The sequence below is a fragment of the Heptranchias perlo genome, chromosome 11, assembly GCF_035084215.1.
Source record: "Heptranchias perlo isolate sHepPer1 chromosome 11, sHepPer1.hap1, whole genome shotgun sequence".
In the NCBI taxonomy this organism is placed as follows: Eukaryota; Metazoa; Chordata; class Chondrichthyes; order Hexanchiformes; family Hexanchidae; genus Heptranchias; species Heptranchias perlo.
Window position 1 is genome coordinate 81,060,300 of NC_090335.1, and position 20,067 is coordinate 81,080,366.

The 20,067-nt window shown below is 47.2% G+C and overlaps 1 protein-coding gene across 1 annotated transcript in view; it reads right to left on the reverse strand.

The window, feature by feature from the left end:
- Positions 1-20,067, reverse strand: part of robo2 (roundabout, axon guidance receptor, homolog 2 (Drosophila)) — a 627,335-nt gene that overhangs the window by 51,586 nt on the left and 555,682 nt on the right. The window contains exons 22-23 of the mRNA XM_067993421.1: positions 19,397-19,516; positions 14,276-14,432 (exon numbers count right to left, since the gene is read on the reverse strand). Of these exons, the coding sequence (XP_067849522.1) occupies positions 14,276-14,432; positions 19,397-19,516 (277 nt within the window). The remainder of the gene's footprint in view (positions 1-14,275; positions 14,433-19,396; positions 19,517-20,067) is intronic.

Consider the following 20,067-nt stretch of genomic DNA (forward strand, 5'->3'; position numbering starts at 1 on the left):
TGAGTTTTTTGAAGGGGTAACCAAGAAGATAGATGAGGGCTGTGCAGTACACGTGGTCTACATGGACTTCATCTAAGCCTTTGACAAGGTAACGCATGGTAGGTTGTTACATAAGGTTAAATCTCACGGGATCCAAGGTGAGGTAGCCAATTGGATACAAAATTGGATTGACGTCAGAAGACAGAGGGTTGTTGTCGAGGGCTGTTTTTCAAACTGGAGGCCTGTGACCAGCGGTGTGCCTCAGGGATCGGTGCTGGGTCCGCTGTTATTTGTTATTTATATTAATGATTTGGATGAGAATTTAGGGGGCATGGTTAGTAAGTTTGCAGATGACACCAAGATTGGTGGCATCGTGGACAGTGAAGAAGGTTATCTAGGATTGCAACGGGATCTTGATAAATTGGGCCAGTGGGCCGATGAATGGCAGATGGAGTTTAATTTAGATAAATGTGAGGTGATGCATTTTGGTAGATCGAATCGGGCCAGGACCTACTCCGTTAATGGTAGGGCGTTGGGGAGAGTTATAAAACAAAGAGATCTAGGAGTACAGGTTCATAGCTCCTTGAAAGTGGAGTCACAGGTGGATAGGGTGGTGAAGAAGGCATTCAGCATGCTTGGTTTCATTGGTCAGAACATTGAATACAGGAGTTGGGATGTCTTGTTGAAGTTGTACAAGACATTAGTAAGGCCACACTTGGAATACTGTGTACAGTTCTGATCACCCTATTATAGAAAGGATATTATTAAACTAGAAAGAGTGCAGAAAAGATTTACTAGGATGCTACCGGGACTTGATGGTTTGACTTATCGGGAGAGGTTGGATAGACTGAGACTTTTTTCCCTGGAGAGTAGGAGGTTAAGGGGTGATCTTATAGAAGTCTATAAAATAATGAGGGGCATAGATAAGGTAGATAGTCAAAATCTTTTCCCAAAGGTAGGGGAGTCTATAATGAGGGGGCATAGATTTAAGGTGAGAGGGGAGAGATACAAAAGGGTCCAGAGGGGCAATTTTTTCACTCAAAGGGTGGTGAGTGTCTGGAACGAGCTGCCAGAGGCAGTAGTAGAGGCGGGTACAATTTTGTCTTTTAAAAAGCATTTGGACAGTTACATGGGTAAGATGGGTATAGAGGGATATGGGCCAAGTGCAGGAAATTGGGACTAGCTTAGTGGTATAAACTGGGCGACATGGACATGTTGGGCCGAAGGGCCTGTTTCCATGTTGTAAACTTCTATGATTCTATGATTCTATGATTTATTGTGTACTCCTTTGCCTTGTTTGCTCTCCCCAAATGCATTACCTCACACTTCTCCGGATTGAATTCCATTTGCCACTTTTCTGCCCACCTGACCAGTCCATTGATATTTTCCTGCAGTCTACAGTTTTCCTCCTCACCATCAACCACACGGCCAACTTTTGTATCATCTGCAAACTTCTTGATCAAGCCCCCCCACATTCAATTTCAAATCATTAATATATATCACAAAAAGCAAGGGACCTAGTACTGAGCCTTGCGGGACCCCACTGGAAACAGCCTTCCAGTCGCAAAAACACCCGTCAACCATTACCCTTTGCTTCCTGTCACTGAGCCAATTTTGGATCCAATTTGCCACTTTCCCTTTCATCCCATGGGCTTTTACTTTTTTGACCAGTCTGCCATGTGGGACCTTGTCAAAAGCCTCGCTAAAATCCATGTAGACTACATCAAATGCGCTACCCTCATCGATCCTCCTTGTCACCTCTTCAAAAAATTCAATCAAGTTAGTCAGACACAACCTTCCTTTAACAAATCCATGCTGACTGTCCTGGATTAACCCGTGCCTTTCTAAATGACGATTTATGCTGTCCCTCAGAATTGATTCCAATAATTTGCCCACCACTGACGTTAGGCTGACTGGCTTGTAATTACTCGGTCTGTCTCTTTCTCCGTTTTAAAACAATGGTGCAACGTTAGCAGTCCTCCAATCCTCCGGCACCACGCCTGTATCCAGTGAGGATTGGAAAATGATCAGAGCCTCCGCTATTTCCTCCCAGGCTTCTTTTAACAGCCTGGGATACATTTCATCCGGCCCTGGCGATTTATCCACTTTCAAAGATGCTAATCCCTTTAATACTTCCTCTCTCACTATAGAATCATAGAAAGATTACAGCACGGAAGGAGGCCATTCGGCCCCTCGGGTCCGTGCCGGCTCTACGCAAGAGCAATGAAACTCGTCCCACTCCCCTGCCCTTTCCCCGTAGCCCTGCACATTTTTTCCATTCAAGTACTTATCCAGTTCCCCTTTGAAGGCCATGATTGAATCTGCCTCCACCACCCCCTCAGGCAGTGCATTCCAGATCCTAACCACTCGCTGTGTAAAAAAGTTTTCCCTCATGTCACCTTTGGTTCTTTTGCCAATCACCTTAAATCTATGTCCTCTGGTTCTTGACCCTTCCGCCAATGGGAACAGTTTCTCTCTATCCGCTCTGTCTGGACCCTATGCTTATTCTTCTTCCAGTTCTGACAAAACATCGACCTGAAACACTAACTCTGTTTCTCTCTCTACAGAGGCTGCCTGACCTGCTGAGTTTTTCCAGCATTTTCTGTTTTGATTTCAGATTTCCAACCTCCGCTGTATTTTGCTTTCGAGTTAATATTCTAGCTCTGGTCTTGTTGAATACTCTCTGGTGAAGTAATTAACATTTACAAGCTGGGAGAATCCTGATTTACTGAACTGTGTGTGAAGCCGAGATGATATTACACGATGGAGAATAATTGCAGCATTATCGAAATGAATCAAGCCCTGAACCCCTCTGATCCCAAATATTAAATGGCCTTTCGTTGATGACCCCCTCTACACATTGTTGCTAAGGTTAAACACAAATACACTTTGGATAATTGATTCATTGGAAGAGGGAATCAAAGCATTCTGAGTGTTGTTATTTAATTATCAGGTTGTGTATTTTCACTGAGAAGGAATGGGACTGTCGGGGTCCTTGTGCTGCTTTTCACTTTAACAGCCGTGAGTGTCATAGAATCTTACAGCACAGAAGGAGGCCATTCAGCCCATCGTGCTTGTGCCATTTCTTTGAAAGAGCTATCCAATTAGTCTCATTCCCCCGCTCTTTCCCCAGAGCACTGCAAATTTTTCCTTTTGAAGTATTTATCCAATTCCCTTTTGAAAGTTATTATTGAATCTGCTTCCACCGCCCTTTCAGGCAGCGCATTCCAGATCAGAACAACTCACTGCTTAAGAAATTCTCCTCATCTCCCCTCTGATTCTTTTGCCAATTATCTAAAATCTGTGTCCTCTGGTTATCGACCCTCCTGCCACTGGAAACAGTTTCTCCTTATTTACTTTAATAAAACACCTCGTAATTTTGAACACCTCAATTAAATCTCCCCTTAACCTTCTCTGTTCTAAGGAAAACATAAGAACATAAGAACATAAGAAATAGGAGCAGGAATAGGCCAATCGGCCCCTCGAGCCTGCTCTGCCATTCAATAAGATCATGGCTGATCTGATCCTAACCTCAAATTTAAATTCATGTCCAATTTCCTGCCCGCTCCCCGTAACCCCTAATTCCCTTTACTTCAAGGAAACTGTCTATTTCTGTTTTAAATTTATTCAATGATGTAGCTTCCACAGCTTCCTGGGGCAGCAAATTCCACAGACCTACTACCCTCTGAGTGAAGAAGTTTCTCCTCTTCTCAGTTTTGAAAGAGCAGCCCCTTATTCTAAGATTATGCCCCCTAGTTCTGGTTTCACCCATCCTTGGGAACATCCTTACCGCATCCACCCGATCAAGCCCCTTCACAATCTTATATGTTTCAATAAGATCGCCTCTCATTCTTCTGAACTCCAATGAGTAGAGTCCCAATCTACTCAACCTCTCCTCATATGTCCACCCCCTCATCCCCGGGATTAACCGAGTGAACCTTCTTTGTACTGCCTCGAGAGCAAGTATGTCTTTTCTTAAGTATGGACACCAAAACTGTATGCTGTATTCCAGGTGCGGTCTCACCAATACCTTATATAACTGCAGCAATACCTCCCTGTTTTTATATTCTATCCCTCTAGTGATAAAAACCAACATTGCATTGGCCTTCTTGATCACCTGCTGCACCTGCAAACTAACTTTTTGATTTTCTTGCACTAGGGCCCCCAGATCCCTTTGTACTGCAGTACTTTCCAGTTTCTCGCCATTAAGATAATAACTTGCTCTCTGATTTTTCCTGCCAAAGTGCATAACCTCACATTTTCCAATATTGTATTGCATCTGCCAAATCTCCGCCCACTCACCCAGCCTGTCTATATCCCCTTGTAGGTTTTTTATGTCCTCCTCACTCTCTACATTCCCTCCCATCTTTGTATCATCTGCAAACTTTGATACGTTACACTCGGTCCCCTCCTCCAAATCGTTAATATAGATTGTAAAGAGTTGGGGACCCAGCACCGACCCCTGCGGAACACCACTGGCTACTGGTTGCCAGTCCGAGAATGAACCATTTATCCCAACTCTCTGCTTCCTGTTAGATAACCAATCCTCCACCCATGCCAGAATATTACCCCCAATCCAGTGATTCTTTATCTTGAGCAATAATCTTTTATGTGGCACCTTGTCGAATGCCTTCTGGAAGTCTCTCCACATAACTAAAATCCCTCATCCCTGGTACCATTCTAATCAATCTCCTCTGCACCCTCTCCAAGGCCTTGACATCATTCCAAAAGTGTGGTGCCCAGAATTTAACACAATATTCCAGCTGAGGCCTTGTCAGTGATTTATAAAGGTGATTCAAGTTCTATGAGCCTACTCCAAGTGTTGTATGAATTGTTGTTTAGCACGTGTGAGGTATCATGGAGAAAAGGCAGTGCTGCCCCTGCAGTGAATCCGGGACAAACAGATGAATAACCCTAAATTTTAAATGTGCCAAGCACCGCTGGATGCCAGGGATGGTGCTCAGTGTTGCTATGTACGTAGGAAAAGGAGGAGGCCATTCAGCCCCTCAAGCCTGTTCCGCCATTCAATTCGATCATGGCTGATCTGTACCTCAACTCCATTTACCCCCCTTTGCTCCCTATCCCCTGATACCCTCACCCAACAGAAATCCATGTATCAACTGTCTTGGAAGCTCCAATTGACCCCCAGCCTCAACAGCTTTTTGGGGGAGCGAGTTCCAGATTTCCACTCCCCTTTGTGTGAAGAAGTGCTTCCTGACATCACCCCTGAACGGCCTGGCTCTAATTTTAAGGTTATTCCCCCTTGTTCTGGACTCTCCCCACCAGAGGAAATAGTTTCTCTCTATCGACCCGATCAAATCCTTTAATCATTTTAAACAACTCAATTAGATCACCCCTTAATCTTCTATACTCGAGGGAATACAAGCCTCGTCTCTGCAACCTGTCCTCATAATTTAACCCTTTTAGCCCCGGTATCATTCTGGTGAATCTGCGCTGCACCCCCTCCAAGGCCAATATATCCTTCCTGAGGGGCGGGGCCCAGAACTGAACAGTCTCCAGATGGGGTCTGACCAGAGCTCCATACAGCGGTAACATAACTCCCACCCCTCTGTATTGCAGTCCCCTTGAGATGAAGGCCAACATTCCATTAGCCTTTTAAATTATTTTTGTACCCGTTCACGAGCTTTTAGTAATTTCTATACATGAGATCCCTAATTTCTGTATCACACCTTCCCCCCATCCCATGCACTGTTTCTCACGGGACATCCAGAGAGCTGCCGTAGAGACGGCGTCGAAGTCTTTCGGTAATAATCCCAACTGCGTCCTGCTCCCCTGCAGAACTCCAGCCAAAAGTCGACCCTTCCATCTTCAAGAGCGCTCAGTAACAGGTCTGTGCAGACCATACAAACATTTTTTTTATTCGTTCATGGGATGTGGGCGTCGCTGGCAAGGCCAGCATTTATTGCCCATCCCTAATTGCCCTTGAGAAGGTGGTGGTGAGCCACCTTCTTGAACCGCTGCAGTCCGTGTGGTGAAGGTTCTCCCACAGCGCTGTTAGGAAGGGAGTTCCAGGATTTTGACCCAGCGACGATGAAGGAACGGCGATATATTTCCAAGTCGGGATGGTGTGTGACTTGGAGGGAGAACGTGCAGGTGGTGTTGTTCCCATGTGCCTACTGCCCTTGTCCTTCTAGGGGGTAGGGGTCACGGGTTTGGGAGGGGCTGTCGATGGTAATGCTGTTGAATGTCAAGGGGAGGGGGTCAGACTCTCCCTTGTTGGAGATGGTCATTGCCTGGCACTTGTCTGGCCCGAATGTTACTTGCCACTTATTAGCCCAAGCCTGGATGTTGTCCAGGTCTTGCTGCATGCGGGCACAGACTGCTTCATTATCTGAGGGGTTGCGAATGGAACTGAACACTGTGCAATCATCAGCGAACATCCCCATTTCTGTCCTTATGATGGAGGGAAGGTCATTGATGAAGCAGCTGAAGATGGTTGGGCCTTGGACACTGCCCTGAGGAACTCCTGCAGCAATGTCCTGGGGCTGAGATAATTGGCCTCCAACAACCACTACCATCTTCCTTTGTGCTAGGTATGACTCCAGCCACTGGAGAGTTTTGCCCCTGATTCCCATTGACTTCAATTTTACTAGGGCTCCTTGGTGCCACACTCGGTCAAAAGCTGCCTTGATGTCAAGGGCAGTCACTCTCACCTCATCTCTGGAATTCAGTTCTTTTGTCCATGTTTGGACCAAGGCTGTAATGAGGTCTGGAGCCGAGTGGTCCTGGCGGAATCCAAACTGAGCATCGGTGAGCAGGTTATTGGTGAGTAAGTGCCACTTGATAGCACTGTCGACGACACCTTCCATCACTTTGCTGACGATTGAGAGTAGACTGATGGGGCGGTAATTGGCTGGATTGGATTTGTCCTGCTTTTTGTGGACAGGACATACCTGGGCAATTTTCCACATTGTCGGGTAGATGCCAGTGTTGTAGCTGTACTGGAACAGCTTGGCTAGAGGTGCAGCTAGTTCTGGAGCACAAGACTTCAGCACTACAGCTGGGATGTTGTCGGGGCCCATAGCCTTTGCTGTATCCAGTGCGCTCAGCCGTTTCTTCATATCATGTGGAGTGAATCGAATTGGCTGAAGACTGGCTTCTCTGATGGTGGGGATATCGGGAGGAGGCTGAGATGGATCATCCACTCGACACTTCTTGCTGAAGATGGTTGCAAACGCTTCAGCCTTGTCTTTTGCACTCATGTGCTGGACTCTGCCATCATTGAGGGTGGGGATGTTTGCAGAGCCTCCTCCCGATTGTTAAATTGTCCACCACCATTCACGACTGGATGTGGCAGGACTGCAGAGCTTTGATCTGATCCGTTGGTTGTGGGAATCGCTTAGCTCTGTCTATAGCATGTTGCTTCCGCTGTTTAGCATGCATATAGTCCTGAGTTGTAGCTTCACCAGGTTGGCACCTCATTTTTAGTTACGCCTGGTGCTGCTCCTGGCATGCTCTTCTACACTCTTCATTGAACTAGGGATGATCCCCTGGCTTGTTGGTAATGGTAGAGTGAGGAATATGCCGGGTCAGGAGGTTACAGATTGTGCTGGAATGAAATTCTGCTGCTGCTGATGGCCCACAGCACCTCTTGGATGCCCAGTTTTGAGCTGCTAGATCTGTTCTGAATCTATCCCATTTCGCACAGTGGTAGTGCCACACAACACGTTGGATGGTGTCCTCAGTGCAAAGATGGGTCTTCATCTCCACGAGGACTGTGCGGTGGTCACTCCTCCTAATACTGTCATGGACAGATGCATTTGCGACAGGTAGATTGGTGAGGACGAGGTCAAGCAGGTTTTTCCCTCGTGTTGGTTCACTCACCACCTGCCGCAGGCCCAATCTGGCAGCTATGTCCTTCAGGACTCGGCCAGCTCAGTCAGTAGTGGTGCTACGGAGCCACTCTTGGTGATGGACATTGAAGTCCCCCACCCAGAGTACATTCTGTGTCCTTGCTACCCTCAGTGCTTCCTTCAAGTGGTGCTCAACAATGAAGAGGAACTGATTCATCAGCTGAGGGAGGACGGTAGGTGGTAATCAGCAGGAGGTTTCCGTGCCCATGTTTGACCTGATGCCATGAGATTTCATGGGGTCCAGAGTCAATGTTGAGGACTCCCAGGGCCACTCCCTCCTGACTGTATATCACTGTACCACCACCTCTGGTGGGTCTGTCCTGCCTGTGGGACAGGACATACCCAGGGATGGTGATGGAAGAGTCTGGTACGTTGGCTGAAAGATATGATTCTGTGAGTATGGCTATGTCAGGCTGTTGTTTGACTAGTCTGTGGGACAGCTCTCCCAATTTTGGCACAAGTCCCCACACTTCTATGATTCTATATATGGGCCAAGTGCAGGAAATTGGGACTAGCTTAGTGGTATAAACTGGGCGACATGGACATGTTGGGCCAAAGGGCCTGTTTCCATGTTGTAACTTCTATGATTCTATGTTAGTGAGACAGGTCTTTGCAGGGTCAACTGGGCTTGGTTTGCCTTTGTCGTGTCCGGTGCCTAGTGGTCCCATGCCGGGTGGTCTGTCCGGTTTTATTCTTATTTTGACTTTTTTTAACGAGATTGTACAACTGAGTGGCTTGCGAGGCCATTTCAGAGGGTGATTAAGAATCAACCACATTGCTTTGGGTCTGGAGTCACATATAGGCCAGACCGGGTGAGGACGGCAGGTTTCCTTCCCAAAAGGGCATTAGTGAACCAGATGGGTTTTTATGACAATCTGGTAGTTTCATGGCCATCATTACTGATGCTAGTATTTTTTTGTTCCAGATTTTATTTAGTTAATTGAATTTAAATTCCCCAGCTGCTGTGGCGGGATTTTAACTCATAACTCCGGATTATTAGTCCAGGCCTCTGGATTACTAGTTCAGTAACATAACCACTATGCTACTGTACCCTAAAGCAAACATATAAAATAAGAGCAGGAATAGGCCATTCAGCCCCTCGAGCCTGCTCTGCCATTTGTTAAGATCATTGCTGATCTGATTGTGACCTCAACCCTACTTTCCTGTCTACCTACTATAACCTTTGACACCCTGGTTAATGAGGAATCTATCTAACTCAGCCTTAAAAATATTCAATGACCCTATCACCAAACACCTCCCTCCCAGTCACTCGGCCCGAATCTTGCTGGAGTGGCCCGTCACCCTGACGTGCCCTGTTCGTTTGACTTCTCCCCTCACCCTTCAACTGGAAAAAAGTTTTACGCCGTAACTTGCTGGAAGTGTGAGCTGGTAATGGAGAGGGCAAAGGGGCATCTGGGACCTTGGTGAACAGAGAGGGCAAATGGGCATCTGGGACCTTGGTGAATGGAGAGGGCAAAGGGGCATCTGGGACCTTGGTGAACTGTGGGACCAACAGCCTGTCTCCTTAAACAATGAGATTAAGGATTGAGAAAGAAACAGAGGAAAGACGGAGAAGGAAATGGGGTGAATTAGAGTCAAATCAGGTACAGAAAGAGAACTTAAGAGAGGGGATTGAGGGAATCGATTGAGAATTGGTTAACAGACAGAAAACAGAGAGTAGGAATAAACGGGTCTTTTTCCGGGTGGCAGACTGTGACTAGTGGGGTACCGCAGGGATCAGTGCTTGGGCCCCAGCTATTCACAATATATATCAATGATTTGGATGAGGGAACCAAATGCAATATTTCCAAGTTTGTTGATGACACAAAACTAGGTGGGAATGTGAGTTGTGAGGAGGATGCAAAGAGGCTTCAAGGGGATATAGACAGGCTAAGTGAGTGGGCAAGAACATGGCAGATGAAATATAATGTGGAAAAATGTGAAGTTATTCACTTTGGTAGGAAAAACAGAAATGCAGAGTATTTTTTAAATGGTGAGAGATTGGGAAATGTTGATGTTCAAAGGGACCTGGGTGTCCTTGTACATGAGTCACTGAAAGCTAACATGCAGGTGCAGCAAGCAATTAGGAAGGCAAATGGTATGTTGGCCTTTATTACAAGAGGATTTGAGTACAGGAATAAAGATGTTTTACTGCAATTATACAGGGCCTTGGTGAGACCACACCTGGAGGATTGTATACAATTTTGGTCTCCTTACCTAAGAAAGGATGTACTTGCCATAGAGGGAGTGCAATGAAGGTTCACCAGACTGATTCCTGGGATGGCAGGATTGTCGTATGAGGAGAGAATGAGTAGACTAGGCCTGTATTTTCCAGAGTTTAGAAGAATGAGAGGTGATCTCATCGAAACATATAAAATTCTTACAGGCTCGACAGGGTAGATGCAGGGAGGATGTTTCCCCTGGCTGGGGAATCTAGAACCAGGGGTCACAGTCTCGGGATAAAGGTGTAGGCCATTTAGGACTGAGATGAGGAGAAATTTCTTCACTCAGAGGGTGGTGAATCTTTGGAATTCTCTACCCCAGAGGGCTGTGGAGGCTCAGTCATTGAGTACATTCAAAACAGAGATCGATAGATTTCTAGATATTAAAGGCATCAAGGGATATGGGGATAGTGCAGGAAAATGGCGTTGAGGTAGAAGATCAGCCGTGATCTGATTGAATGGCGGAGCAGGCTCGAGGGGCCGGATGGCCTACTCCTGCTCCTATTTCTTATGTTCTTATGAAAGAAAGATTGGATTAAGAGAGACAAAAAAGAGGCAGAAAGGAAAAGTAAGAAAAAAAATAACATTTTAAATTTTAAAACTTCTAGGAGCAATTTACTACCTGCAGTGATGAGACTCCAGAGTTTCAATTGTTCCCTTTCTGGGCCGGAGAGGTTGAGTGAACATTGCAGGAACATAAATCTCCTCATTAAAAGCCTCCTTATCTCGTTAAGTACCAGCCCTAACTTTCTGCCGCCAGTTTAGTTGTTTTTAACAGCACAAAATGCAGCATCATCATGAAACTCGCGGGGAGGTTGAGGGTGAGCTCCCGTTTTCCCGAGGCGAACGGCGGAACTGCGCAAATCGTCCACAAGTTGTAGTGATTGGCGACTCACGGTTATCTCTCCCTCGCTGGACGATTTACACACTAATAACGGCCAGCGCCATTACACTCGCTGTTACTTTCCCAGCAAATTGTGGGCCCTTATGTTCTATCTCCGCAGCACTAATAGCCCTCACCTTGATAAGCATTGGACGAGGAAGGAGAGAAGACACAGATGGTGGTCATCTACTCTTGGCTCCTGCCCACAAGTTGAATAGAGAGGGGGGTTTGGAAACTCTGTGTGATCCAACAAAAGGATTTCAAATCAGCAGGAAGTAAAGAGCTCCCCAATTTACTGATTTAAAAAAGGAAGAGTTTGCAGTCCTGGGCGTCACAATTTTATTTGCCGTTTTAGTTTGGTGAAAAGAAGAGGAGGAGGGGACAAGAATTAAATGGGGCCTCTCAAAATTACCCTCAGCCGTACAATTCACAGTGTGGTCAGGTTGAGGAGAAGTTAAAGAGAAGGCAATTTGAAGGATAGGCATGGAGAAACTCCGAGATGGGACTGTGCCAGTCCAGCAGATGCTCTCTGACAATCACTCTGACTGCATTAGCCCCTAAATGACTGGAGTTGCCACGACAACTAATATGATTTCTCGCGGTAACATAAAGAATATATTACACTGGAGAGACTCGAAGCAACAAACACCAAACTGCTGGGGGGGCAGATTACATTGAATTGTTTATCAATTTGGCCCCAGACTTGTGAAACTTTAATAACTGATACGCAGTTCCGTTCATTCTACAATCTTTTTCTCCAGGAGGAGAGAGGATAAGGCTAACACCAAGGCAGAGAATGACCAGTACACTGCAAACCTAAGATTAAAATGTGGGGATTTCATTTGTGAAGCTAAACAGTGAATTAACCATCTGATGGTGAGGTACAGCACTCAGCCCCATCAAACACTCCCAGGGCAGGTACAGGGTTAGATACGGAGTAAAGCTCCCTCTACACTGTCCCATCAAACACTCCCAGGACAGGTACAGGGTTAGATACAGAGTAAAGCTCCCTCTACACTGTCCCCATCAAACACTCCCAGGGCAGGTACAGCACGGGTTAGATACAGAGTAAAGCTCCCTCTACACTGTCCCATCAAACACTCCCAGGGCAGGTACAGCACGGGTTAGATACAGAGTAAAGCTCGCTCTGCACTGTCCCATCAAACACTCCCAGGGCAGGTACAGCACGGGTTAGATACAGAGTAAAGCTCCCTCTACACTGTCCCATCAAACACTCCCAGGGCAGGTACAGCACGGATTAGATACAGAGTAAAGCTCCCTCTACACTGTCCCATCAAACGCTCCCAGGGCAGGTACAGGGTTAGATACAGAGTAAAGCTCCCTCTACACTGTCCCATCAAACGCTCCCAGGGCAGGTACAGGGTTAGATACAGAGTAAAGCTTCTTCTGCATTGCTGCATCAAACACTCCCTGGCTGAGTGAGGAATATTGTCCAGGACATAAGTACTCTACCAATAGTGGCCGTGGAGTTATTTATATCCACCTGAGAGGACAGACAGGGATTCAGTTTAACATCTCATCCAAAAGGCAGCATCTCTGACAATGCAGCACTCCCGCAGTATGGGCCCTCCGACAGTGCAGCGCTCCCTCAGTACTGACCCTCTGACAGTGCAGCACTCCCTCAGTACTGACCCTCCGACAGTGCAGCACTCCCTCAGTACTGACCCTCCGACAGTGCAGCGCTCCCTCAGTACTGACCCTTTGACAGTGCAGCGTTCCCTCAGTACTGACCCTCCGACAGTGCAGCACTCCCTCAGTACTGACCCTCCGACAGTGCAGCGCTCCCTCAGTACTGACCCTCCGACAGTGCAGCACTCCCTCAGTACTGACCCTCCGACAGTGCAGCGTTCCCTCAGTACTGACCCTCCGACAGTGCAGCACTCCCCCAGTACTGACCCTCTGACAGTGCAGCACTCCCTCAGTACTGACCCTCTGACAGTGCAGCACTCCCTCAGTACTGACCCTCCGACAGTACAGTGCTCCCTCAGTACTGACCCTCCGACAGTGCAGCACTCCCTCAGTACTGACCCTCCGACAGTGCAGCACTCCCTCAGTACTGACCCTCCGACAGTGCAGCACTCCCTCAGTACTGACCCTCCGACAGTGCAGCGCTCCCTCAGTACTGCACTGCAAGTGTCAGCCTGGATTATATAGTCAAGCCCTGGAGTTGGGCTTGAGTCCACAATCTTCTGTTACCATGTGAGCCACAGTGATCCTGAGCTTAACCCAGGCTGTTGTAGGGCTGCTTTATTGGTGTTGCAGAAACAATGAGGAAGCCAAGGGTTGTTGTTTGTTAAGTTGTTGGAGAATCTTCAATACATTTGGGCAAAGTGAAGAGAATGTTTATTTATAAAGGAAGAGAGCCCGCCGCTCTCACTGCATCAAACCCTTGCTCCTACCAGTTGGCTGAATCTATTTCATTTTCTCTACCCACAGCAGCTGGGAGACGTTCCTAACTGAAAGTAAACAAGCCCTTAAATGTCACTCTCCAATCTTGTGTCCTGGGCCAATATTTATCCCTCAACCAATGCCAACAAAGCAAATTATCCGGTCATTTATCACATTGCTGTTTGTGGGATCTTGCTGTGTGCAAATTGGCTGCCTCATTGCCTGCATTACAACAGTGACTACACTTCAAAAGTACTTCATTGGCTGTAAAGCGCTTTGGGACGTCCTGAGGTTGTGAAAGGCAATATATAAAGGCGACTATCTCTTGGGATCCAGCTCCCTCCAATGCATGCACTCAAATCACTTACATAACAATTATTTTTAGGTTGGGTTAACCAACCGACGGAAGGGGTCACCGAGCATCGGTGACGGGGTTGGACCTGGCCGGCGCGAAGTGACGCAAGGCCTAATACTCAAGTGACTCAACACTTCTGGGTCGCACTCTTGCCTATGAGTCAGAAGGTCGTGGTTCAAATCCCAATCCAGAGTCTTGAGCCCATAATCCAGGCTGACGCTCCCAGCGCAGTACTGAGGGAGTGCGGTCTTTCGGATGAGACTTTAAACCGAGGCCCCGTCTGCCCTCTCAGGTGGGCGTAAACGATCCCACGGCCGCTATTTCGAAGAAGAGCAGGGGAGTTGTCCCTGGTGTCCTGACAAAACATCTATCCCTCAACCAAAATCACGAAAAATAAACAGATTAGCTGGTTATTTATCTCATTGCTGTTCGTGGGATTTTGCTGTGCAGGAATTGGCTGCCGCGTTTCCTACATTACAATAGTGACAACACTTTCGTTTTAGTACTGAGGAAAATTCAGTGCAGTTTCAGGGAAATGTTGAAAATGTCTTACCCGGCCTCCTGATGGTCCATCACGTAGTGGTCTAGCTCTGTGCCAGGGAGCGGCTGCACTGGAGGAGGTGGAAGGGGCACATTGGCCCAGTTTGAGCCCGTGTTCTTATGCGGCTTTGCGCTGGGTTTGTTCTTCTTCTTCTTCCCGCCTTTGCCACCTGCAAGCGTCACGAGACAGTGAGCCGCCCTCCAGTAAAATGGTGCAGATGAGCTCATTTGTTCAGAGATAAAACCAAAGAGAAAAACTGCACTCCAAGGGCAGGCTGAATAATCTTTACTGGTTACACAGTTTGCTTTCTCTCCATTTGTCTATCCTTTTGTTTTTTTTGGTTCCCCACTCCTGGCTTCTCTGCTCCTCAAGGTGCAGGATCAGGTTGGGGTGCAGTTTTAGGGGTTCCAGGCAGAACCTCTGGTACCTCATCCCGAGCGGCCAATTGGTGAGCCTCAGTGCGCTAAGCAACTTCCAAGAAAAGGTCACGCCGACGTCCCGATCTTGCCAATTGCCCGTTTGACTCACTTTTGGTATCATAGTAGATACAGCACAGAAAGAGGCCATTCGGCCCATCGTGCCTGTGCCGGCTCCTTGAAAGAGCTATCCAATTAGTCCCATTCCTCTGCTCTTTCCCCAAAGCCCTGCAAATTTTTCCCCTTCAAGTATTTATCCAATTCCCTTTTGAAAGTTACTATTGAATCTGTTTCCACCGCCCTTTCAGGCAGCGCATTCCAGATCAGAACAACTCGCTGTGTAAAGAAATGTTCCCTCATTTCCCCTCTGGCTCTTTTGCTGATCACCTTAAATTTGTGTCCTCTGGTTACTGACCCTCCTGCCACTGGAAACAGTTTCTCAATACTGACTCCATCAAAACCCTTCCTGACTTTGAACACTTGATGGGGCGAGGGGGGTGGAATGGGGGAATGTCTGTGAGGGCGGGTGGTGTCCGTGAAGCAATACCCCAAGTATGGGCACCCCAGGGGCGGAGGGGAGAGTAGAATGTGAACAGCACTTTGTCAAATCAGAGTGAATGGAAACACACCGCAGGGGAAAAAAGCCAGATCTTCTCTGAATGGTCCTTGAAATAAATCATGACTCCTGTTTCACTCTGTGGTGGACAGGCTGTTTAGGAACATAAGAAATAGGAGCAGGAGTAGGCTATTTGGCCCCTTGAGCCTGCTCCGCCATTCAGTAAGATCTTGGCTGATCCTCAACCTCAACTTCACTTTCCTGCCCGATCCCCACGTCCCTTGATTCCCCTAGAGTCTAAAAATCTATCGATCTCAGCCTCGAATATAATCAATGACTGAGCATCCACAGCCCTCTGGGGTAGAGAATTCCAAAGATTCACAACCCTCTGAGTGAAGACATTTTTCCTCATCTCGGTCCTAAATGGCCAACCCCTTATCCTGAGACTATGCCCCTTGGTTCTAGTCTCTCCAGCCAGGGGAAATAGCCTCCCAGCATCTACCCTGTCACGCCCTTTAAGAATTTTATATGTTTCAATGAGATCACCTCTCATTCTTCTAAACTCCAGAGACTATAGGCCCATTCTACTCAATCTCTCCTCATAGGACTAACGCTCCGATAATGCAGCACTCCCTCAGTACTACACTGGAGAAAGGGGAAAAAAAAAACATGGATAAGGGTCTGAGAGGCATGAGGCCTATGGCAGTGACACAGGTGGACAATCTGATCGATAGGATGCTAGGGTTAAAGTTCAACTTTGGATTGAACAGGACACCAACGTTTCCCATGGTCTGTTTCAGCCTGAGCGAGTAGTCGAGGAGGGGGATGAAGTAAGCGGCAGTGGGCGGGGTTTATGACTGGAGGGGGTGTGGGGGGGCAGGAAGAATGGCTTGGATGTTCTTGATTTTCAGTATTGACTCAGCCATGACTTGATGTCGGGCAGACAGTCTGACAGCACAGAGTGGTCAAGGGTTCAAGGAAGGTGGTGGAGAGATAGATTTGGGTGTCTTCAGCATAAATATAGGAGCTCACCCCATGCCTGTGGATAGTGTCACTGAGGAAGATGAGGGATCAAAGGAGAGATCCATGGGAGACTTAGGGCTGATAGTGTCCAGGGGCTGGTGATGGGCTGGCTGCATTCTGATAGGTAGGAGCCAAAGCATGCAAGGGGCTAGACACCAAAAGAAAGGTGATGGAGGTTTGCGAGGTCTAACCAACGCAATGGAGAGGTAGGGGGACAAGGAGGGACAACAACCTACGGTCACAGTGACGGAGGATATAATTCATGAGTCTGGCTATGGCCATCTTGCTGCCATGAGAATGACGAAAACCAAACTGGGCGGATTCATACCGGGAGATTCGAAAGAAATGCGTATGAAGCTGGGAGGCCATGATGCATTCAAGAACCTTGGAGAAGAACAAGAGATTGCCGATGGGTCATTCATTAAAGAGGGTGACATTTTGAAGAGAGAAACGATGATGGCAGTTTTGACAGGAAGAGGGAAGGTGCCTGAGGAAAGTGAACCATTAACAATATCAGCTCACATTGGAGGGAGGGTGGGTGATTGATCCAGAGTGGAGTGGAGAGCAGGTCAAGGCAGCAAGAGGTGGGTCTCCTGGAGGAGGTGAGTGAGGAGATGGCATAAGGGAAGTGAGGGGCAACCTCTGTGTGATGGAAAGACATGACTAGAGTGGTTGGGGAAGGGGGAGGTCAGGGGCACGGAGGAGAGGAAGACGAGGGAGCTACACTGATGATCTTCACCTTGGAGATGCAAAAAACATTCATGAGCTCTTAATGTTGGAGGTGAGGGTGGAGGGGGCAAAGGAAAGAGGGTTGAGGAGGTGGTTAGTTGCACAGAAAAGAAGTCGAGGGTTGTCCTTGTCGTCTCGGATGATCCTGAAGCTGCAGGCAGTTTATGCTGAAGAGAGCCACGCATGGGAAGATTTAACACGGTCAAGCCAAATCTGGTGACGGGATGACAAGGCTGGATATGCCTCAGACATGCTCAGCTTTAGGCCGTACTGATTTGAGGGAGCAAAAGTGGGGGATGCACCAGAGAAAGCGGTGGGGTGGGAGACAGAGAAGGATTTAGGACAAACAAGCGCACTGACGTGAAGAGATGAGAGAACTGTGAATCAGGACCACCGCAAGCTAAATGTTGTGACAGGTGGAAGGCTAGAAATATTGGAGTTGGGAGTTTGAGAGTGAGGGAGTTAAGCAAGAGTTCTTTCCATGATTGGATGGCAATGGTAGTGGGGTTGAGGCAAGATTGGGGATGTGGGTGGTGAGGGAGATGAGTGAGTGCTCAGAAATAGCTTTGTTAATCGAGGAGAGAAGAAGCCACAACGACAACTTGCATTTATTTCGCGCCTTTAATATGGTAAAATGTCCCAAGGTGCTTCACAGGAGTGATTATTGAACAAAATTTGACACCGAGCCAAATAAGGAGATATTAGGACAGGTGACCAAAAGCTTGGTCAAAGAGGTAGGTTTTAAGGAATGTCGTAAAGGAGGAGAGGGAGCGAGGCATAGGTTTAGGGAGGGAATTCCAGAGCTTAGGGCCTAGGCAGCTGAAGGCACGGCCGCCAATGGTGGAGCGATTAAAATCGGGGTTTGCACAAGATCAGAGATCTCAGAGGGTTGTAGGGCTGGAGGAGGTTACAGAGATAGGGAGGGGCGAGGCCATGGAGGGATTTGAAAACAAGAATGAGAATTTTAAAACCGAGGCATTGGCGGACTGGGAGCCAATGTAGATTCAGCGAGCACAGTGGGGTGATGGGTGAACGGGACTTGGTGCAAGTTAGGATATGGGCAACAGAGTTTTGGATGAGCTGAAGTTACTGGAGGGTGGAAGGTGGGAGGCCGGCCAGGAAAGCATTGGAATAGTTCACAAGAGATAACTGAGGAGAAGGCGATGGATATGGGTTGATGAGTTAAGGTGAAGGGCAGCTACAGCATGGGTTAGATACAGAGTAAAGCTCAAATTATGTCCTGTTCACCCAATCTCAGAAGGATATCTCCTCCTGTACCAGTCTCCATCCTGTGATTTCTTTGAGTGAGGTTTCCGAGTTAGGGTAAAAATCCCTCATCCTGCTTTTAATGAAACAATTTCTGGAAAAACAACTTTATTTATGTAGTGGTAAGAGGAATTTGTAAATCTTCAAACCCCTCCCCTCCCTCAGTCTTCCCTTTCCTTTACAATCTACAGGCTTTTATAACCATGGCTGCCAGAAAAGGTCATGGAAGCAGATTCAATAGTAACTTTCAGAAAAGAATTGTATAAATACTTGAAGAGAAAAAATTTTCAGGGCTTTGGGGAAAGAGCGGGGTAATGGGACTAACTGGATTGCTCTTACAAAGAGCCGGCACGGGCTCGATGGGCTGAACGGCCTCCTTCTGTGCTATAACCATTCTATGATTCTATGTTTAGCATAACCTAAATACTAGGGCCTGACAAACCTTCTCTTATTCTTAATTTGCTTTTGGGAGGTTGGTGATGCCAACAAGGCTACAGTTATTGCTCATCCCTAGTTGTTCTGAGCAGAGGGTGTTGGGCCTCCTTGCTCTGTAACACTTATTGAGCATTGAATGGATTGCTCAGTCACTTTAGGCGGCATTAAGAGTCAAGCACATAGTGGGGGCTGGAGTCACGTGGAGGCCCAGACCAGGTAAGGATGGCAGGTTCCCTTCCCTGAAGGACATTAATGAACCAGTTGGGTTTTTATGACAATCGGGCAGCTTTCACGATCCTGTTTTTCCTCTTGTCAACCAATATTTATCCCTCAAGCAACATCACTAAAAAAAAAACAGATGATCTGGTCATTTACCTCATTACTGACTTTGGGATCTTGCTGTGCACGAATTGGCTGCCGCTTTTCCTACATTACAACAGTGACTACACTTCAAAAAGTACTTCACTGGCTTTAAAGTGCTTTTGGACGTCCTGAGGTCGTGAAAGACACTATAGAAATGCAGGTCTTTCTTTCAACCTAGGACGTTCCAGTACGATATTTACTTATAAATCCCATTTCTTGATCCACAGTAAGGAAGGTGCACAAGGAATAACCTGTTTTACATGGAAACATGCTTAACAATCCTCAATAGATCTGTTTCGAGGGGGGGGTGTGGAGCAGAGGGTGGTGATAGTTTTGAGAACAAACCTGAGAGACTTCTTTCAGAGCTGTTGTGGGAGCTTGAGGTGTTGAAGTCCTCAGAATGGTTGTGAGGCATTCTGTTAGACAATCCCTCAGCCAATCGGTAGTCAGGGATGTAAAGCAGGGCTAAAGGGTAAAAGTCACAGTGGCATCAAGGGTTTGGCTCACAGCACAAGCACATGCAGGTCATGCAGTTAATGCAGAAGCTGAGGTTTTGAGGAAAAAGAGTCTGCCCGAGAGGTTAAAAGTGAATCTCATCATCGGCCGCCATTTATTGCAAAAATACAAACATTTACAAAGAATTAGCGCCAAAGGATTCCAGGCCACTGAGCAACAAACAAACCACCCAGTGAATCTATTATTATTGGAGGAATCGTCCACTTTGTTCCAGGAAGTGGTAGAGTTTTGGGGCTGGAGTCTTTCGTCTGGTCCCATTTCAAGAGTTGGTTAACATGGACCAATTGGCCATATTACAGACACAAGGGGGTTGATCTTCCACTTGTCATTGTTGGAAATTAAAATTGGGCAGTTTCTATAACAGGTGCCTGATCCACAGTGCAGCTTTTATGCCCGGTTGGCTAGTTAATAATTTTAAATTTAATTTTTAATTTAGGTGCAGGTCAGCGAGCACAGGGGGTGATGGGTGAACGGGACTTGGTGCGAGTTAAGATACGGGG